Here is a 17,793-nt window from a genome sequence, read left to right on the forward strand (position 1 = left end):
ACCCGTTTGCATTCGTTTCACTTCAGACACACTCAGAGCCAGGTCTGCTCTGCTAGTTTTGCTGATAACATTAAAAGCAGAAGCGATAACAACCGAGATTTTACAAGGAGCCTATTTAAAACCTCCTGCTGCTTCAAAAGGTCATTTGACCCACAGAAATGGTGGCAGGAGGTCAAATGCAGCAGTGATGCTGCCAAGGGGTGGCCAAGTGCTCACTTACATGTGCAGAGTGGGCAAAGAGGCAACGGGGAGAGGGCACCAAGGTGGCTGTGCACCCCTTGAGGACCATGCCAAGAGGCTGAGCTTGCTCCCAAACCCTGTTAAATGACAGGAAATAACTGGAGGTGCCATTTGACAAGTTTTTTATTCAGTGCATTGGATTCATACATCACTGCTCAATCAACCAGCTAGCAACATTTCACACATTCCTATAAAATCAACCCCGAATCCGGTCTCTTGTTAAAGACACTCAGTGTAAAATGTAAAGCGGTCTATCAAATATTTACTTCTTTACTTACAGCTTAGGGCCCAGTAACAGGCTGTGCTTGGCTCGCTCAGTGTTGGCTGCAGTAGTGGGTAGAGAATGGATCAGCAACTCATGTTTGGTATGGGGCTTCGTTAACGAACGTCTCAACTCAGCTCATTAACTTCTCAGCCAAGTGCTGTGTAGCCTGGCCTCCTTCCCACATCAGCATGATTATGCATGGGTGGAGCTGCATCTACAAAGACCCCAGTGCAGACCTACACGGCACTGGAAGCACAGATTTGGGCTGAGGCCACCCATCTGCTCAGTGCTCAGAACAGCAAGCAGGATGCTCCAACTGAGCCTTTGGGCTGCTAACGAGGCAGGGGGAAGCACTGTGAGGATGGGGAAGGTCCTCCACTGCAAACTTTTGGGCGGGGGTCCTGGCTGCACGCTGTAAGGCTTTTAGGTGGGTAATGCTGGAGCACGTCCTTGGCACAGCTGCCATGTTTGCTGGCCTCTCAGGTGGGCGAGTCCAAAGCCTCAATGCTGTCCCAGCTGCAGGACAAGACCTGTAGCTGCTTTTTTCTCTGGTGCCTGGCAGGGGGATGGGATGGGCTCCCACACCATGGAGCCCAGCACAGCACATCTACCTCCACTCACCCCCTTCCACCACCTCCCTACACTGCGTAGAGCCCTGACTGTAGTGCTGCCTCATCCCTGCCCTCAATCACTCGCTCACTGCGCAAGGAAGTAGACAGCAGGTTGTCGAATCAGCTATCTCAGAGGGAATCTATCGAGTTTTATTGAGCCACCTGTTACAGGGCCCGGGCTGCTGCCCGCTGTCCCCATGATGAGTGCGTGCTGCTAGGGCATGGTGACCGTCCGGCGGGCGCTGCGGGCTGCTGCAAAGCGCCTCTTATTCCTCAGCCCAGAGAACCTCTCATCCAGCGTCAGGCTGGTCTGCGGGGGAAAGGGAGAGCACGTCAGTCCCGCGGCTCGTGGCCAAGCACAGCCGGGCTTGCAGCAGGGTATTGATTAGAGCCCATCAGTTGGGAGGGTGCGTCGCAGCCGGTTAGTCAATTAAACCACCCATCACACGGAGACAAGGAGCTCGACAGACTGTGTGCGGCTGAAAAACCTCCAAGCAGTGCCCAGCCCCCAGAGAGCGGGCGTCCTTGGCAAGAACAGGAGCAAGCAGATGGCGTGTGAGCACAGGGCGTCAGGAGCAAACAAACCGTCCAGACAAGGAGAGCTGGCGATGCAGGATGGTGGAGCAGGATTTCTGACCCGCCCCGGGGCTCTTGGAGTAAAACATGGAAAACGTGGCACTGAGAAGTCCTCCAAAGCAAAAAAAGAGCAAAGCCCAGAGGTGCTGCATCCCTCTGAGGATGGGGGAGCACCAGCGGTGACGTGGCTGCCCCCGCCCAGGCCAGCTCCCAGGGAGCACCTCCCCACTCTGAGCAAGCACACAAATGGGACAAGAGGGACCAACAGAGCAGGAGTAACAGGGATGAGTCTGTAGCTGCCAAATAGTCTTCTCAGGTGCCGCCATTTTGGTGAGCACCCAAGCCAACAAGGCCGCAGGGCTGTCCTCCTGGGTTGTGCTAGATAAACCCAGCTGGCAGCCCCAAAACCAAGCAACAGGGCTCCTGTAGGGTGCAGGGTGTGGCCGTTCCCCTCCGGTGCTCCTCTACCTGGTTGGCCATGGCACGAAAGTTGAATCTCAGCATCACCCCCTTGGGTTGGGGTTTGGTGATGCGTGGCGGGGGCCTCTGGCTTCGCAGGAAAGGGCGCTTGGCTCCGGGCCTGGGAGAAAGCACAGGTATGTGGTCATACAGGGAGCTGAGGCAGGTGGCTCCCTGCTGTCTGCAAACTAATAGGGTTAAAGGAGATCTGTGTGCAGCCCATGCATCTCCCAGTGTTAATCACAGAGATCTGCATGAGCACGTCCTGAGAAGGGCAACAAATCTGCGAAGGGTTTGGAGTTAAATCTTATGGGGAATGGCTGAGGGAACTGGGATGGTTTGGTTTGGAGAAGAGAAGGCTTAGGGGAGACCTTACTGGTTTCTATAACTCCCTGAAAGGAGGTTGTGGCAAGGTGGGGGTTGGCCTCTTCTCCCAGCAGTAGGATGAAAGGTGATGGCCTCAAGTTGTGATAGGGGAAGTCTGAGTTGGATATTAGGAAAAACAACTTCTCAGACAGAGCGGTGATGCACCATTACAGGCTGCCCAGGGAGGTGATGGAGTTCCTGTCCCTGGAGGTGTTCCAGAACCATGGGGATATGGGACTGAGGGACATATTTAGTAGAAATGGTGGGGGTGGGCTGACGGTTGGACTTGGTGATCCTAGTGGTCTTTTCCAACCTTAAAGATTCTATGATTCCATGAAGAGGTGCTCAGCAGCTGTACAAGCTGAGCTCCAGCACTGCAGCTACCAGGGAATGCTCTCTGGGCCCAGTTACCCTCACCCACCCACCAGATCTTGCCCCTGCACAGCACAGGCCTGAGGCCACGCTCCTCCAGCCATGTGCCTGAGAACAGCTCAGCACTGCTCCAACAAAGCCTGTGAGCAGTCATGTGCTGCCTGCGCTCCCACTCCCCTTTGCTCTGGATACCAAACCAACCACACATAATTACTGTCGCCTTTCAGATATACCAAAACAAGGCACCGTTTGCTCACCATTGGAGGGCCGAACCATTAGTTCTGCACTTATTATAAAAAACATGAAGCTGCAATAACACTAAAGGGATTAGCAACGGCTTTTGTAGGGCTCCCATCCTAACAAATCAACTCATTTACTTACGTGTTAGTCTGGCTCGCCTGGGGATTAGCCACAGAAACCGTCAGAACCGCTCCGGGGCTGGGTTTCACTTGCCACCTGCCAAGACAGCGAGATGTCTCCAGATTCAATTCAAGCGTGAAAGAGCAAGCCACGTTCATTCTGTGCCTTTGTCGCCAATTACCTTCTCATCCTTGGTGGTTTCCCTTCTGTGTTAGCATCCATTTGCTGTGAAATCAATGACAAAAAGGATCAGTTAAATAATTATCAGTCAGAAACTGTGATTCGTTTTCCAGCATTTTGTTTGGTATATTTGAAAAGCTCTTTCTCTGTGTCATCACAAAACTTGTTTTTCTTGGGTTTCTTGCTGCATAGGCAAAGCAACTGGCAACCATCTCTCTTGATTATTTTGGAAGCAACGATAAAACTGGGCAAGGGCTGGTAAAACTGAAGGGTTGTCACCAGCAGCAGGTTGTATAAGAATGCCTCTGTACTGACCCCTCTCTGGATGTAGGCTTTGGAGAACCGCTGCTGCATCCGCTTCTGCTGGAAGCCTGGTCCCCTGTTCAGCAGGAAAGGCCTGCTGGGCGGGAGGAGAGAAAACAATGGAGGTCAGCACAGTATTTAGGTCTCTCCTAAAGTTTAATGTTGTAGCACATAACTGAGTTCCGTATGAAAAGCAATATTAGAAGTAAATGAGGATATCTGTGACCAAGTTCAGCCCTACAGGTTTTTCTGCCAGCAAAGGATTTCAGTGAAACAAGTTTTTCTGCTTGAATGAAAGGACAGCTTGTGTTTGCTTTGAGTTCTTCTCATTGGAAGAAAAATGATAGAACAAAATCATAGAAAAAAAAGTATGGTCAGAAGGGACCCCTGGAGGCCATTCTGTCCATGCTCTGCACACAGCAAAGGCAGGACTGACACCGAGCTACATTAGAGCTGGGAGGATGCAAGGACATGGAGGCAGATCCCTGGGCTGTGCCCAGCTTTAGTCCCACTCTCTGCCTTCCCCTTGGAACAAAACCGCTGCTTTCTGCTTTTGCAAAAGTAAAGGCTACATCACCCTTCCAATGTTTTCCCAAAGTGGCAGATTAGAAGCTGAATACCAATAGAACAGTCGCATTCTCCATGCTCACTAAAATCCAGTGACAGATCGAGTATCACCTTATTAACATAGAACTGCTTTGTGTCCAGGTATTTTCCAAACACATCCAGGGCACTCCTCTCACATCATGCAAGCACACACAGCTGACTGAGATCAGAGCCACAGGGAACCAATAGTGACCAACATTTACCTCCTCCCTGGGGCACTGGTGCTGGCAGCAGCTGCTCTGAACCTCCTGGGGCCAGGCGGTGGCCGTCGCCGTGCCTCGGGCTGCCCACTGCTGCTTTTGGGGAAAGCATCCTCACTCTTGTTGCCCTGGAAGAACAGAGACAAGTCAGCTGTTGCCACCTGCACTGATGCCATGCTGCAGGCAAAGACAGAGCGACAGCACAGGCTGGGAGAAGTGACAGTACTGCACTGCTTGTTGATGCATTGGGTACTGCTGGGGGCTGTGGCAGAGGGGTTTCAGCTCTCTGCTCTGCATTCCCATATTGCCATTCACAACAGTTTTTGCCTTCGCAGCTTCTGCAGTCTTGCAGCAAAGACTTCATTATTTTCTTAATGGGAAACTGATTCCCTACCAAACTTACTCAAACCTGGTCTCTGCCACGGTCTTTAGCACCTATAGGAGGAATATTTCTACCAAGTACCAAATTGCTGTACTCTCAGTGTTTGGATTTGTGACCGTTGACAACAACTGGAACATGTACTGCAGCTCCTGGGCATGACACCTCAAGATGGAGGGAGAACGCTTCATCTTAACAGTACAGAAATACCAAAAAAATTAATCTGTGGAGCACAAATTTCACACAAGCAACTCGTTATAGCCTCGCTCAAGTTCATTTTCAGTCACTGACCCTTTCCAGTTCAGACACAGAAACACAGAATCACAGAATGGCCCAGGTTGGAAGGGACAGCAAGGATCATGAAGCTCCAACTCCCCTGCCACAGGCAGGGCCACCAACCTCCACATTTAATACCAGCCCAGGCTGCCCAGGGCCCTATCCAGTCTTGCCTTGAACACCTCCAGGATGGACAGGGCATCCACAGCCTCTCTGGGCAGCTGTTCCAGCACCTCACCACTCTCATAGCAAAGAACTTCCCCCTGACATCCAACCTAAATCTTCCCTCCTTCAACTGAAGACCATTTCCCCTTGTCCTGCTGTTATCTACCCTTTCAAAGAGATGAAATGTCGGATGCCTGAAGCATAGGGTACACCAGAAGGCTCTTATCAGAAGCACAGTTCTCCTGCATGTCCTTATACACACAACCACAAATGCCTCTCAGTCAATTTCTGCGGGACAACCACTATCAGTGCTGCTACTCAATAATTCAGATGTGTTCCACATCCTTCCCACTTGGTTTACTCCTACAAAAAAAAAGGAAGCTATCGCAGAATTAAGCCTCCTAGCAACTGCTCATTGCTTTCTGCTAATATCCAGCTACACTCCATATATATCTGAGTCACTGAAGTCATTATTTTCAAGACTAACCACATTCCGTGTGCATGCATGCTTAGTTTGGGGTTCTCTGCTTCACACTTCCTGGACACAGCCATTAAAAGTGTTGTCACCATTTTGGTGTTTCCAAAAGCTCACTAAGCACATGTGATCTCCTAATTGAGTTTCTACAACCCTCTTCTCCCAGAGGACTGACCACTTGCTCAATTTCCACCTTTTAGTAACACCAAGCCAGATGAATCTTAGTGATACTCAGAGATAAAAACTGGGAAAGGTGTCAACATATTTCCATTAAAACTACTTTTGTGTTATCTTGCTTCCCTATTATCTAAAGGATAATATGGAAACCACATCCATAACCATATCCATGTCACCTCTAAATGATAACAGGAAGATGGGGATGACAAGGAATTGGATTTTATGGCAATAGTTTAAAAAATTAAACAGATCTTTGAAAGACACTTTTTCTCTTTATACCCACAGAATCCCATTCAGTAAAAAAAACCATGCTAAGTCTTAAGCTTATAAAACCAATGGGAAAACTGCTAGTTTGCATGCATGCGTCTGTGCTCACCTATGCATACAAATGCTGTACATGGGCACATAAAACACTGTGCCTGTGCATGTTTTATGCTGATTGTCCTTCGGGGCGATGCGGGAGCAGAAAACCCAGCCAACCACTACAAGACGATTGGGCAGAGCTGCACTCCTTTCCTCCCATACCTCCTGAGCTGATGCTGGGCGGTTCAAAGGGCTCACGCCACTCAGTGCAGCAGCTGCTCTTCTCCTGGGGCCGGGCAGAGCGTTCCTGAATTGCCTTCGGTTGTTCTGTTGTTGTCCAAAGCCTCTCCTAAAACGGTTGGGTCCTAAGACAACAAACACATGTGTCAGTGACCTTCAGAACTCAGGTCTGGGTTCAGTTCTGGAAATGTATTACAAGGTTGCCTTAGGATGATATAGGAGTATCTGTATAAACAGTGTGACAAGAATCACTCTAATTTGATCCCGAAAAGGAAATCAATTTAGCACAATATAAAATAATTTCCAACATCTCACTCTGACATTTTCACGATCCATAGGACTGACAAATGCATCATTTGAAGAAAAAAGCCTTCCACAGTCCTGGCTGCTAATAAAGGAGGAATACTCGCATCAGGAAAGCTGTCAATCTCTCATCAGGGCTCACATGGCCATGAATTAACTGTGAAATGGAAAAGCCTTTCCATACAGACACCCAGTGACTCAGATACCCACGAGCCAAACGCACAGCAGTCGGAGCAGCTCTGAGTGCCTACACTACTTCACTGGGGAGGATCAGCCCACCCATATCTATTTTCTTTCGGTCTGAAATATCCTTACTGCAGAGACTGAAGGGAGCATCTTCTGCTGCTTCTTCATGTTAATGCACAGAGTATACACTGAAATCTCTCATCTCGCATTTAACTTTTCCCCCTACGCCTGTTTATGATTTCTGAGTGTTGCTGAAGCATTGAGAGGAGAGCAGTCAGAGAGGCACAGTGCATTAAAGCCTAATTACTCCATAAGATAAACTTCTGTATCATAATTAAATAGCCATTTTCCAAGGTGCTCCATCAGTGAAATTTGCACACACCCCCACTGGGGTGCATAAATCAAGCAAAAAAGCAGTGAATTTCAGCAGGCAGTAACCATGCATTAAAACCCCACACCAACGAGAACCTCACAGACAGTGACCATGGGATGCTCTGATGTGTGCATTGATCCCACTCCATCGATTCCTACATTTATTTCCTACTTGGAGCAATTGGAAGTGAACTGTTGTGAGGAAGGATGGCAGCAGGTGATTAATGAAGGCTCCAGCCCCAGGGTGCAACACAGAGTATGCTGACACCAGTTTCAAGATAAGGGTTAGCATCAGGGTTAGCATTTAGGGTCTTCTTGCAATGCAGCATCTTCTTTCCAGCATGAGACTGAGCCCATCTGTGGGTTTCCCACCAGAGCAATGGGAGGGGCAGATGCAAAGCAACCCTGAGCAGCAAAGCACACTGCTGTCCATCAGCCCCTATTAGAGAGCTGCAGCTCAGCAGTGCACTCAGGCGCATCCCAGCCCATGCATATAACTGACTGCAGGGCCAGCAGCTCTCAGGGCAGCCTGTTTGTGCCAGCTGGGGATCAGGGCTTCCTTGTGTATGTGTCCTGACATGTGGCACACAGGAGGCTCCATCTCTGCAAAATGTCTGGCAGGAATTTCTGGGCATCCTCAGCCTGGATAATAGAGGGCTCTAGGAAGACCTCCCTGAGTCCTTCCAGTACTTGAAGGGAGCTTATAAACAGGATGAGAGAGTGACTTTTTACATGGTCTGATAGTGACAGGACAAGGGAGAATGGCTTTAAACTAAAAGAGATTTTAGTTAGATGTTAGGAAGGAACTCTTTACCCAGAGAGCAGTGAGGCCCTGGCACTGCCCAGAGCTGTGGGTGCCCCATCCCTGGATGTGCCTGAGGCCACGCATGGGGCCCTGAGCAACCAGATCCTCTGGGGAGCACCCAGCCCACAGCAGTTGACAGAAATGGATGATCTTGTCCATTCCAACCTAAGCTGTTCTGTGCTTCTACAATTTATTAATCAAAGAGCACTTGACTAAAATCCCCCGGTGTCAGCACCCCGTCTGGGTGCAGGCTCAGAACCTGGCTCTGAGCACACATCTGAAGGCCAGCAGCCTCTCTGCCCAACAAGCCTGGCTGGGGAGAAACCCTGAGGCCCACTTCTCAGAGGAGATTTGAAATTGGAATCTCTCGTCATTAAAAATCATCACTCTCCTCACCCCTGGGGAGATCGTTTAAGCCAAATTCCAGGAAAGATAAGAGCTTGCATGAGTTCTCTTGCTGTTTCCATCAGCATAATACCTTCCCCAAGCTCTGCCATTGCTGTGCTGTGCTGTACTGATCGGCGTGTTGATAACAGTTATCACATCTCAGCCCACGAGGGGCTGCGTTTCAGCAGGGACTGAAGAGGAATGAGGCCCCTGAAGAATTATGGGCTTAATTCCCAGCCATGCTGAGCTGCCTAAAATTACTCCTGACATCAGCTCTACACAGCACAGTGGGTCCCTGCCCTGAGCAGGGCTGAATTCAGGCCCGGTTAAACCTATAAAATACTTAGACTAACAAAAGTTCTGCTTTCTAAGGTTAGTGGGCAAAAATAGCCCACATTTTGTTCGACTCATTTGACTTCTGAGTGCAGCAGAATATCAAACCCCGTGTTCCATTCTGACAGAGAAATCAATTTGCAAAAGGGAATTATCAGCACTGTTTTGAATTGGGACAAATCTCAGCGAGGCAATGTGTGGTGGAAAGCAGGAATGCAAGAGTGGGAGGCGGATCTGAGACAACTGGGAGTGCTCCCAGTGATCCTCCTGTCCTCGTGTGCCATTTGCACTCAAGGGGATGAATGCAAAGGCGTCGCTGCAAAATGTCACTAAAATCTCCAGCGAGGTGATTCAGCAGCCAGGGAAAAAAAAAAAAAAGATGGTAAACAAAGATGGCATTTCATGCAGCAGATCTCCTTAGTCTGGAAGATAAAACTAGTGGAACCAAACAGAGATTAGTGTGTAATCACACGGCATTATTAAAAAACTCATCATAAAAATAGCATGGTTGGCAAAAGTGATAAATTAGCTCCAATGACGGAGCTATCAAAGGCAGTTACTGAAGGGGTAATTTAAATGTGTTCTGGGAAAAAGAGGATTCAGAAGAGGCATAATTAAAATATGCAAAGCCAAAGGGAATAGCGAACAGATATTAAGTCACTTTGAATTAGTAATTCATGGGAGGGTGGAAGGGAGAGAAATGGATGGATTTATGCTCTGAAAGGGTCCGGTTATTCCATTGTTGCAGAGAGAAAAGCTATTCAGCACCCAAGTACATATTATATGCACACAGGAATTAGATAGGAGAAGGATTTAGGAGCTGATTTTGTCACACAAACATGTTTTCCAGGTCAGTGATGCAGCTTCACAGAATCCCACAGAATCACAGAACCACAGGGGTTGGGTTCTGGAGATGTCAGTCCCATTGACTGCAGCACCTCAGATATTTATAAACAGCAGTGAGATCCCCTCTCATCCCTCCCTGCCATCCCATGGCACTCCCATACCTTGCAAGTTCCTCTGCATCCAGGCACGGAAGCGGGGCCGCCCAAACCCATATGCCAAATTCCTGTTCTTGGTCTGCTGCCTCCGGCCATCCCCTGCAGCTTTGGCATCTGTTTGCTCCTTCCTGTGACGCTTGATGATGTCATCTAAAATCACAGCCACAAAGGGGAAATTTATCAAAGCTGCACTTTCTACCAAAGTCGATTTCCATTTTTGGTGCTTGGAATTGTCCACAGTGAAAACAAGGCTGGTGGTTCTGTAAGTGATGCTGCCAGACAATGAGATTAAGCTCAGCTAGGAAAGCACAGGCTCCATTTGCTCGGCTCCTGCATGCTGGAGATTAGAGCACAGTGAATTATGCCACCATCCAGCACATATGCACTACATACAGGATGGAGATTTCAGACCCATGTCACAGAATCATAGAAACAGAATGGCCTACGTTGAAAAAGGACCACAATGATCATCTAGTTTCAAACCCCCTGCCACGGGTAGGGACCAGCAGACCAGGCTGCCCAGAGCCACATCCAGCCTGGTATGTCCCACTCAGGGATCCAGTCCCTAAGACTGCCCTCAAAAAGGAAGGGATTTTTACATGGGCACCAACACTGTGCTCATCAGGAAACATTTTTGGAGGAGGTCTGACATGGAAGGTGGTCAAAGGGGGGAGAACGGGCAAAAGCAACGAAGAACAACAATGCCACACATGGCAGCCCCTGATGTACAACCCATACAAATGCTGTTTGTGGGTTGTGCAAACACTGCCGGGTGAAAATCTGCTCAGCCCCTAAATTTGTAAATGGGAAAATCAAGGTTTGGTGCAGGGAAGCAACCTTGTACAGGGTGACTGAGAGGAGGGGATGTCATGGCCATGCAGACGCTCACTGTTCACCACAAGTGATGGTTTCCTTTCGGTTCCCATCTTCCAAAGACAACACAGCTATGGGTGTGATCAGATCAAAGCAACACACACCATGAATATCAGAAGTACTTTGTATTTTAAATGCCACAATCTTCAGCTGACTCTTGATTTTCTCACTTATCTGGGTAGATGCTGCTTCTTATGTACCCTGTGGTAGCCCTTTGGTTCCCATTGAGCTGGTTTGAAATCAAGGAGGTCTTTTTAATTCAAGCTGTTTTGATGAAGAGGAATGGTGAAGGCAAAGGGATGTCTCCTGATCAATTCATATTTTCCAACAATTTCCTCTTTTAACCTCAGACCTCCCAGAAAATATTCAGTGAGTAATAGAGCTGCATCTATTGAGCTCCAAGCAAAATGTTTTACCTTTTGCCAAATCAGGGAGGAAAGAAGCATCCCAATCAGGCCTTTTCCCAGGCAGTGACGACTCCAGCTCCTTAATGAACCACCAGAGTGAAAGCACAGAATTGCCATTAGCTTTCAAAGGGCTATTATCACAAACAGCACATCTTACCTCCAGTGCTTGTCACCTGTCATTTTCTATCAAGAAAATCCCATGTCCAAATTAATGTAAGGCTCAGGGAAAGAGAATGAGAGCAGATGTAAGAATAAGCTGCGTGACTGCTTTTGTGATTTCTCTATCAGGTCTGCCAGGAGGAGAGCATGTTGGGAGAGACTGAGCGATGCTCTGGGTATGAATGTGCTAATGTTTCCAGCTAAGTGTGCCTCTGGGACATGTGCTATTTGGGGCACAGGCTGCTTTGAAGCCTGCAGCCCCTCCTCTGAGTGCGGGCTCACAAGGAATGGAGAGGAGCCGGATGCTCAGCTGCCCAATCCATTGCCTTCCAGCTCTCTAGATATCAGCTGTTACCATTACTTCTCCCATCAGTATGACGGGGTTAACAGAGCAATGTAAGAGGGTAGTAAATAAGGGATCTTGGGAGGTCACTTAAGGTACCCCGATGCCCTCAAGACAGAATTAGATCTTCAAGGATGGCAACACCATGGGAAAAAAAAAAAAAATTAAATGAAAAATTAGGGGCCAGACAAATTCCTGCAGAAAATCTTCATGCTTCCATTAAAATAAGTGTGCATCAGCACCAAGGAATCTGTAGGAGAATATGTTCTGCTATCCCCAGCAAGTGGCTCATTGCTGGAAAGAAATGACACACGGTTTGTGTTGGGACACAAACCCAACATTAAGAGATGCCGGAGGACTTTCCTTCCGCGGCGATGTCAACGTGATGATCTGCTGAGATCTACAGCCCCAGCCCTGGAGTCCAGGCCTTCAGAGCTAATAAAAGGGCAGTTGTTTGTGCACAGTTCACATCTCTGCTGCCAGAGGAATGGCGAGCATCACAAGCAGGCTGCTATAAATAGCCGCACACCCGAGGATATGGCTCATATCTTTATTTCAATAGAGGCTCATTTACGTAAGCCTCTCCCGGCCCGCTCCACGCTCTCCCCTCTGAAGTTACGGGGTGCTGCCAGAAAAGCAACGAGACGGGGCTGAATCCGTGCTTCCACCCACCCACCCCCATTGCTTTGCCTTTCCCTGCCCGCTTCCCTCCCTGGGCTGGGAGCACCGACAGCCCCGCAGCTCACCCGCACCACCTCCCAACACCCCGCACCCCATTTCCCAGCGCAAGCCGCGCTGCCCCACCAACCCCGGTCCGGCGGAGCCCCGCTCCCCAATCACCGCACGTACCCAGGGACATGTCAATCTCCTCGGCTCCCGGCTGCGGTCCCGCAGCGGGGCTCGGTCCGGGCTGCGGCTCCGTCACCTCCATGGGCTCCGAACTCGCAGCGCCGCCGCCCCGCGCAGCTCAGTGCGCCTGCCCGGAATGTGCCGGCACCGCCGCACCGCACCGCACAAACGCGGCCCGGCACCCCGCCCCTGAGCGCACGGCTCTGCACGGGCAGCCACGCACCGCTCCGAGCCCGCTACGCAACCCAGCAGCATCCTTGGGAAGGCTTTAATCCCGGGCGCAGTGCCCTTAGTCTCGCTGTGCCGACGCTTTTCTCGAATCTCATTCCTCCGGGGTTTGTTACACGGGGAGAAAATGAGTTTTGAAAAGATATCGTAGGCAAACGGAGGATGCAAAGTGCAAGGTTTTGCTCTTGGGCCGGAGGAGTCCCTGGAATTTATACGGACTGGAAGGAGCAGTCCTTGAGAGCAGCCCTGCAGAGAAGGACCTGGGGGTCCTGGTGGGTGAAAAACTGAACATGAGCCAGCAGTGTGCTCCTGCAGTTCGGAAAGCAAGTGAGATCCTGGGCTCCATCAGAAGAGGGATGGCCAGCAGGGTCAAGGAGGTGATTGTCCCCCTCTACTCTGCTCTTGTGAGGCCCCATCTGCAGTAATGTGTCCAGGTTTGAAGCTCCCAGTACAAGAAAGACAGAGCTGTTGAAGAGGGTCCAGAGGAGCCACGAAGATGATCAGGGGACTGGAGCACCTCCCCTATGAAGACAGGCTGAGGGAGCTGGGCTTGTTCAGCCTGGAGAAAAGAAGGCTGCGGGGTGACCTCATTGCAGCCTTTCAGTACCTAAAGGGAGCCTTCAAACGGGAGGGAATCAACTCTTAGAAAGGGTAGATAACAGCAGGACAAGGGGAAATGGTCTTCAGTTGAAGGAGGGAAGATTTAGGTTGGATTTAGGGGGAAGTTCTTTACAGAGAGAGTGGTGAGGTGCTGGAACAGCTGCCCAGAGAGGCTGTGGATGCCCCGTCCATCCCTGGAGGTGTTCAAGGCAAGACTGGATGGGGCCCTGGGCAGCCTGGGCTGGTATTAAACGTGGAGGTTGGTGGCCCTGCATGTAGCAGGGGGGTCGGAGCTTCATGATCCTTGAGGTCCCTTTCAACCCTGGCCATTCTGTGTGATTCTGTGTGAATGACTTTGACTCATTTTGAAAACAGGAAAGAGCAGAGGAGGCATACTTGGCTCCCACTCAGGAGTGAAGTTTGTTGTCCTGGGGACAGCAACCATGTGGGGTTGGTCCCTCAGCACCCCCAGATCGCTTACTGAAGTGCAGTACTTTGGGGAACCATTCTGCCTCTGGGTCACAGCAGTTCTGGCACTGCTCCCTGAACACACAACGGCAGCCAAGCAGCCTTCTGCTTTTAGTCAAAAAGAAGAAAGGGGGGAAAAACCACTCCTCTTCCAAAGGAAGAGCATCATTTTCCAAAGCTTCTGTACAAGTGCTCGGAAATAACCTTCTGTACTGCACGCATAGTAAAGGCCACATGAGTCTCAGAATGAAGTCTGTGTTCTGTGATTTCAGAACATGTTTTCCCATCTGGGCAGCCTGTACTTAAGGAGAGACATTTCTACAGGCAAACAAATCAGGGCAAAGATTGCCTCCTGAAATGTGGATGGCTCTTAGCAGGATTGAGTGCTTGGGAAAGGAGAAGGAAGGGAAGGGAAGGGAAGGGAAGGGAAGGGAAGGGAAGGGAAGGGAAGGGAAGGGAAGGGAAGGGAAGGGAAGGGAAGGGAAGGGAAGGGAAGGGAAGGGAAGGGAAGGGAAGGGAAGGGAAGGGAAGGGAAGGGAAGGGAAGGGAAGGGAAGGGAAGGGAAGGGAAGGGAAGGGAAGGGAAGGGAAGGGAAGGGAAGGGAAGGGAAGGGAAGGGAAGGGAAGGGAAGGGAAGGGAAGGGAAGGGAAGAAAGAGAGAAAGAAAGAAAGAGAGAGAAAGAGAGAGAGAGAGAGAGAGAAAGAGGAAGGAAGGAAGGAAGGAAGGAAGGAAGGAAGGAAGGAAGGAAGGAAGGAAGGAAGGAAGGAAGGAAGGAAGGAAGGAAGGAAGGAAGGAAGGAAGGGAGGGAGGGAAACCCTGTTAAAAATCATGCTAGAATGATCAGCTGAGGATAAAGGCCTCTGCAGCACCATGAAATAGGGATAAGAGGTACTTAGAATGCTATCTTTGAGGTAGGAGCTGCCCTCCCTCCCCTCCCTCTCCTGCCTTCAGGAATGCATTTGCTGGTGCTCAGTGAAGCATTGCTAGCCGTACAAATAATCAGATGCTCCCTATGGAAAGAGTACTGGGAGTTTTCTCATTAATGGATCTGCTGTTTTACTGTGGTCTATACAAAAGATAAAAGATTTAAGAATATCTACTGCTCACCAAAGCAGGCAGATGGAATCCTGCTTGCTTCTTTTCTATTGGATTATCAGAGTATTTTGGGCTATATCTAGCTCTTTCAAAATGATGTTTCAGATAAATCACTGCCCTTTAGCACTGCCAGTGTGGTGCTTGCCTTTCGATCTATTTGGTTTGTTTGCTTTGCTTTCACAGTGGGCCAAATTATACCATTTTAGTCTGGAATCTGGTTATTTGGGGATTATTTTATCTCCCTGTGTGAGGCTGTGGACATTCGCAGGTCTTGAAGAGGAAAAGCAATATCAATTAGGAAGAGGCCATCCACTGATGTGCAAAGAGAGAAGAAATTGAAGAGCAGCCAAGGAGATGGCAGAAGGATCATGTGAGTGCTGAAATAACCATGCATGTGTTATCTCTGTGCCTCACACATGTCAGAGGATTGAAGCACCTCATAATGAAACACAGCAAGAACATTATGAAAGCTTTGGCTCATTTAATTGCTCAAAGCAAGAAATTCTCTAAAGGCTGAAAAGAAAGGTCAGTGCTGACATCTTGGAGGATTCCTGTTGCCTGGCTTTGATGCCCTTATCACTTGCCCAGGCCATGGATCTGACCTGGGACACAGCCTGCAGGATGATGGAGGATGCTTCCAGAGGTACATGGCTTGGCCACACCGTACCCAGAGCAACAGCACTGTGAGTCTTGTGAGCATCCACAGCATACAATCCATGCTGAAAGCTGGGCAGATCAAAGCCTTATCTAGATCTCATCCCCCTAGGGCACTAACACTGCCTCTTAATGTTTGTTGATGTCATCTCTTTATGAGTTTTTATCTAGAGAGGATGTGGGTAACCACAAAGGCTTTCAAAGTGGAAGCTGCTCATGGGAGTGGGGGATTTTTGGTGGTTGTCAGTTTCTGTACACGCAGCCTCTGTCTGTGGTGTGGCAGCACAAAAATAGTTTGTCTTGTGCAGTCACACTGCAACATCCGAGCGTTTCCACATCTTCCTGTGTTCCTTTTTGCTGCCATGTTCAACAAGAAAACACTCTCTGTTCTGCAGAAGAAACCAAGGGATGGCATAGCCATGGCTTGCTGATCATTGTGGCACGGAGGTCTGGGGAGCCTTCTGCCACTGAACTCACGACTCTGGTTTTGCTTATTGCTGGTTCATAATGTAAGAGAGGGCAGCAGGGGTAGGAGGGAGGCCCCCATGGGTCAGCCTGCACAAATCTATACCCAAGGAACAAGGAACGTGCAACCACGTGCACAACCCAGCAGTGCCTGGGAGCTCCTATCACCTCCCTACTTGGAAACCCATCCGAAGGCAGCGGCAGTGCTGTTCCTGCAGCTGAGTGTGATTTGTCCTGCTGTAAATCCAGGGGATGATTTGCTTTCCCAGGGCAGAGCTGTGCTGCAGGCAGACCAATGGGTAGATTGGTGAGCATGAATCCCACAGCGGCACCCACAGCTGATGCAAAACGAAGCAGACAGCCACAATATTTGCAGGTGACAATGGGAGCCCTTCCCCCTCCACATTTGGCAGCGTGCTCTGGCAGGAAAGCCAATCTGTTTGCAGTGACACAGACATCCCACAGCCCCTACACTGCCGCACCAAGGGATTAAGCCCTTCGCCGTACTGATCCCGGCTAATGCATTTCTATGGAGCGTGGGTCAGAGTGCCCATAGAGCTGTTTATTTCACTGATAACAGCTCAGCAGTCTCTAGTTGACACAGCACTGCTCTCTTCCATAATGCATATAGGGGCAATTTCCCTTCGATCACCAAATCAGTCACGATGCATGTACACATGAAAAAATAATATATATATATGTATATATATATACCTATCCTTTTAAACACCTTTAGGAGAATCAAAGCATAAAAGCAGATTCTGCCTTAAATCTTGCATTAAAACGTGGGTCTAGGAGCCTTTCTTTTACTGTTTCTTAATGATGGCTCTAGAGGTATTTCTGGCAGATAAATATGCAGCACCTAACAAGTGCAGATTACACGGTAATAGAGATAATTACTCTTCCTCTAGCATCTCATTAAGGCAGCGGGGTCCACCGCAGCCCGGTTCCCATCAGCATCGACCGGGCAGCGCCCCGGGGAGCCACGCCCCCTCACCTCGCCTCCGATTGGTCAGAACGGCCGAAGGAAGGCACGAAGCCACGCCCCTCCCCGTTTCTGATTGGCGAGGGCGGCCGAGCAGCTCGGAGAAGCCACGCCCCCTCCTCCGTCTCCGCTCTCCCTCCCGCTCCCCCTGCCCCCTGCAGGCCCGGCGGCGCATGCGCAGTGACGGCGGCGGCGGCGGGCGGCCCCGCTGTTGTTATTGTGGGGCTGGGCTGCGCCGCGCGAAGATGGCGGCCGGGCAGGGGGGCGGCGGCGGCGGCAACGGCGGCGGCAACGGCGGCGGCAGCGGCAATAACAACGGGACGGGGGGGCTGGGGATCCCCGCTCACCTCACTCTCTCCTTCTCGGCCGGGCCGCACTGGGGGGCGGCCACCCTTCCGCAGCCTCACACGGTGCGCAGCTTGGACCGGGCCCTGGAGGAGGCGGGCAGCTCGGGCATCCTCTGCCTCAGCGGCAGGAAGCTGCGCGACTTCCCGGGCAGCGGCTACGACCTGAGCGACACCACGCAAGCAGGTGGGGGGGCGCTGCGGGGGGCGCTCTGCCGGGCTGCGGTGGGGCGAGGGCGGCGCGGAGCGGGGCGGCGCAGCGCTGCGGTGCGGGGCACGGCGGCGCTTTGTTACGCGGCGGTCACCCCTGGGCTGTCCGTGCGTGAGGCCGCGGGATGCGGTGCCGCCGGGATGCGGTGCCCGCGGGCCGTGGAGCTCGTGTT

At 50.5% G+C, this 17,793-nt stretch overlaps 2 protein-coding genes across 6 annotated transcripts in view; one reads left to right on the forward strand and one right to left on the reverse strand.

Moving 5' to 3' along the window:
- Window positions 1-345: 345 nt before the first annotated feature.
- LOC116229613 (UAP56-interacting factor-like) lies at window positions 346-12,746 on the reverse strand. 2 transcript variants are annotated; one of them, XM_090150393.1, is made up of 9 exons: window positions 12,572-12,746; window positions 9,947-10,090; window positions 6,536-6,678; window positions 4,542-4,666; window positions 3,745-3,826; window positions 3,431-3,474; window positions 3,271-3,345; window positions 2,161-2,272; window positions 346-1,426 (listed from the first exon to the last, which is right to left on the reverse strand). In XM_090150393.1, exons 1-9 carry the CDS (start codon window positions 12,651-12,653, stop codon window positions 1,331-1,333), a joined length of 903 nt encoding a protein of 300 aa, XP_090006519.1. In that variant the 5' UTR covers window positions 12,654-12,746; the 3' UTR covers window positions 346-1,330. The 2 variants fall into 2 exon arrangements, with proteins under 2 accessions (XP_090006519.1, XP_031450050.2); XM_031594190.2 differs by having other exon boundaries at window positions 3,745-3,829.
- A 4,507-nt stretch (window positions 12,747-17,253) lies between these two features.
- The window catches only part of LRCH2 (leucine rich repeats and calponin homology domain containing 2), a 44,935-nt gene continuing 44,395 nt past the window's right edge, over window positions 17,254-17,793 (forward strand). For 2 of the 4 annotated variants that reach the window (XM_090150391.1, XM_090150392.1), the window contains exon 1: window positions 17,254-17,597. In XM_090150391.1, coding sequence (XP_090006517.1) covers window positions 17,312-17,597 — 286 coding nt within the window. In that variant the 5' untranslated portion in view covers window positions 17,254-17,311. The remainder of the gene's footprint in view (window positions 17,598-17,793) is intronic. The other 2 variants (XM_031594184.2, XM_031594185.2) reach the window with 1 other exon arrangement.

Source organism: Phasianus colchicus, chromosome 14 (assembly GCF_987193195.1).
Source record: "Phasianus colchicus chromosome 14, bPhaCol1.hap1.1, whole genome shotgun sequence".
Taxonomy (NCBI): Eukaryota; Metazoa; Chordata; class Aves; order Galliformes; family Phasianidae; genus Phasianus; species Phasianus colchicus.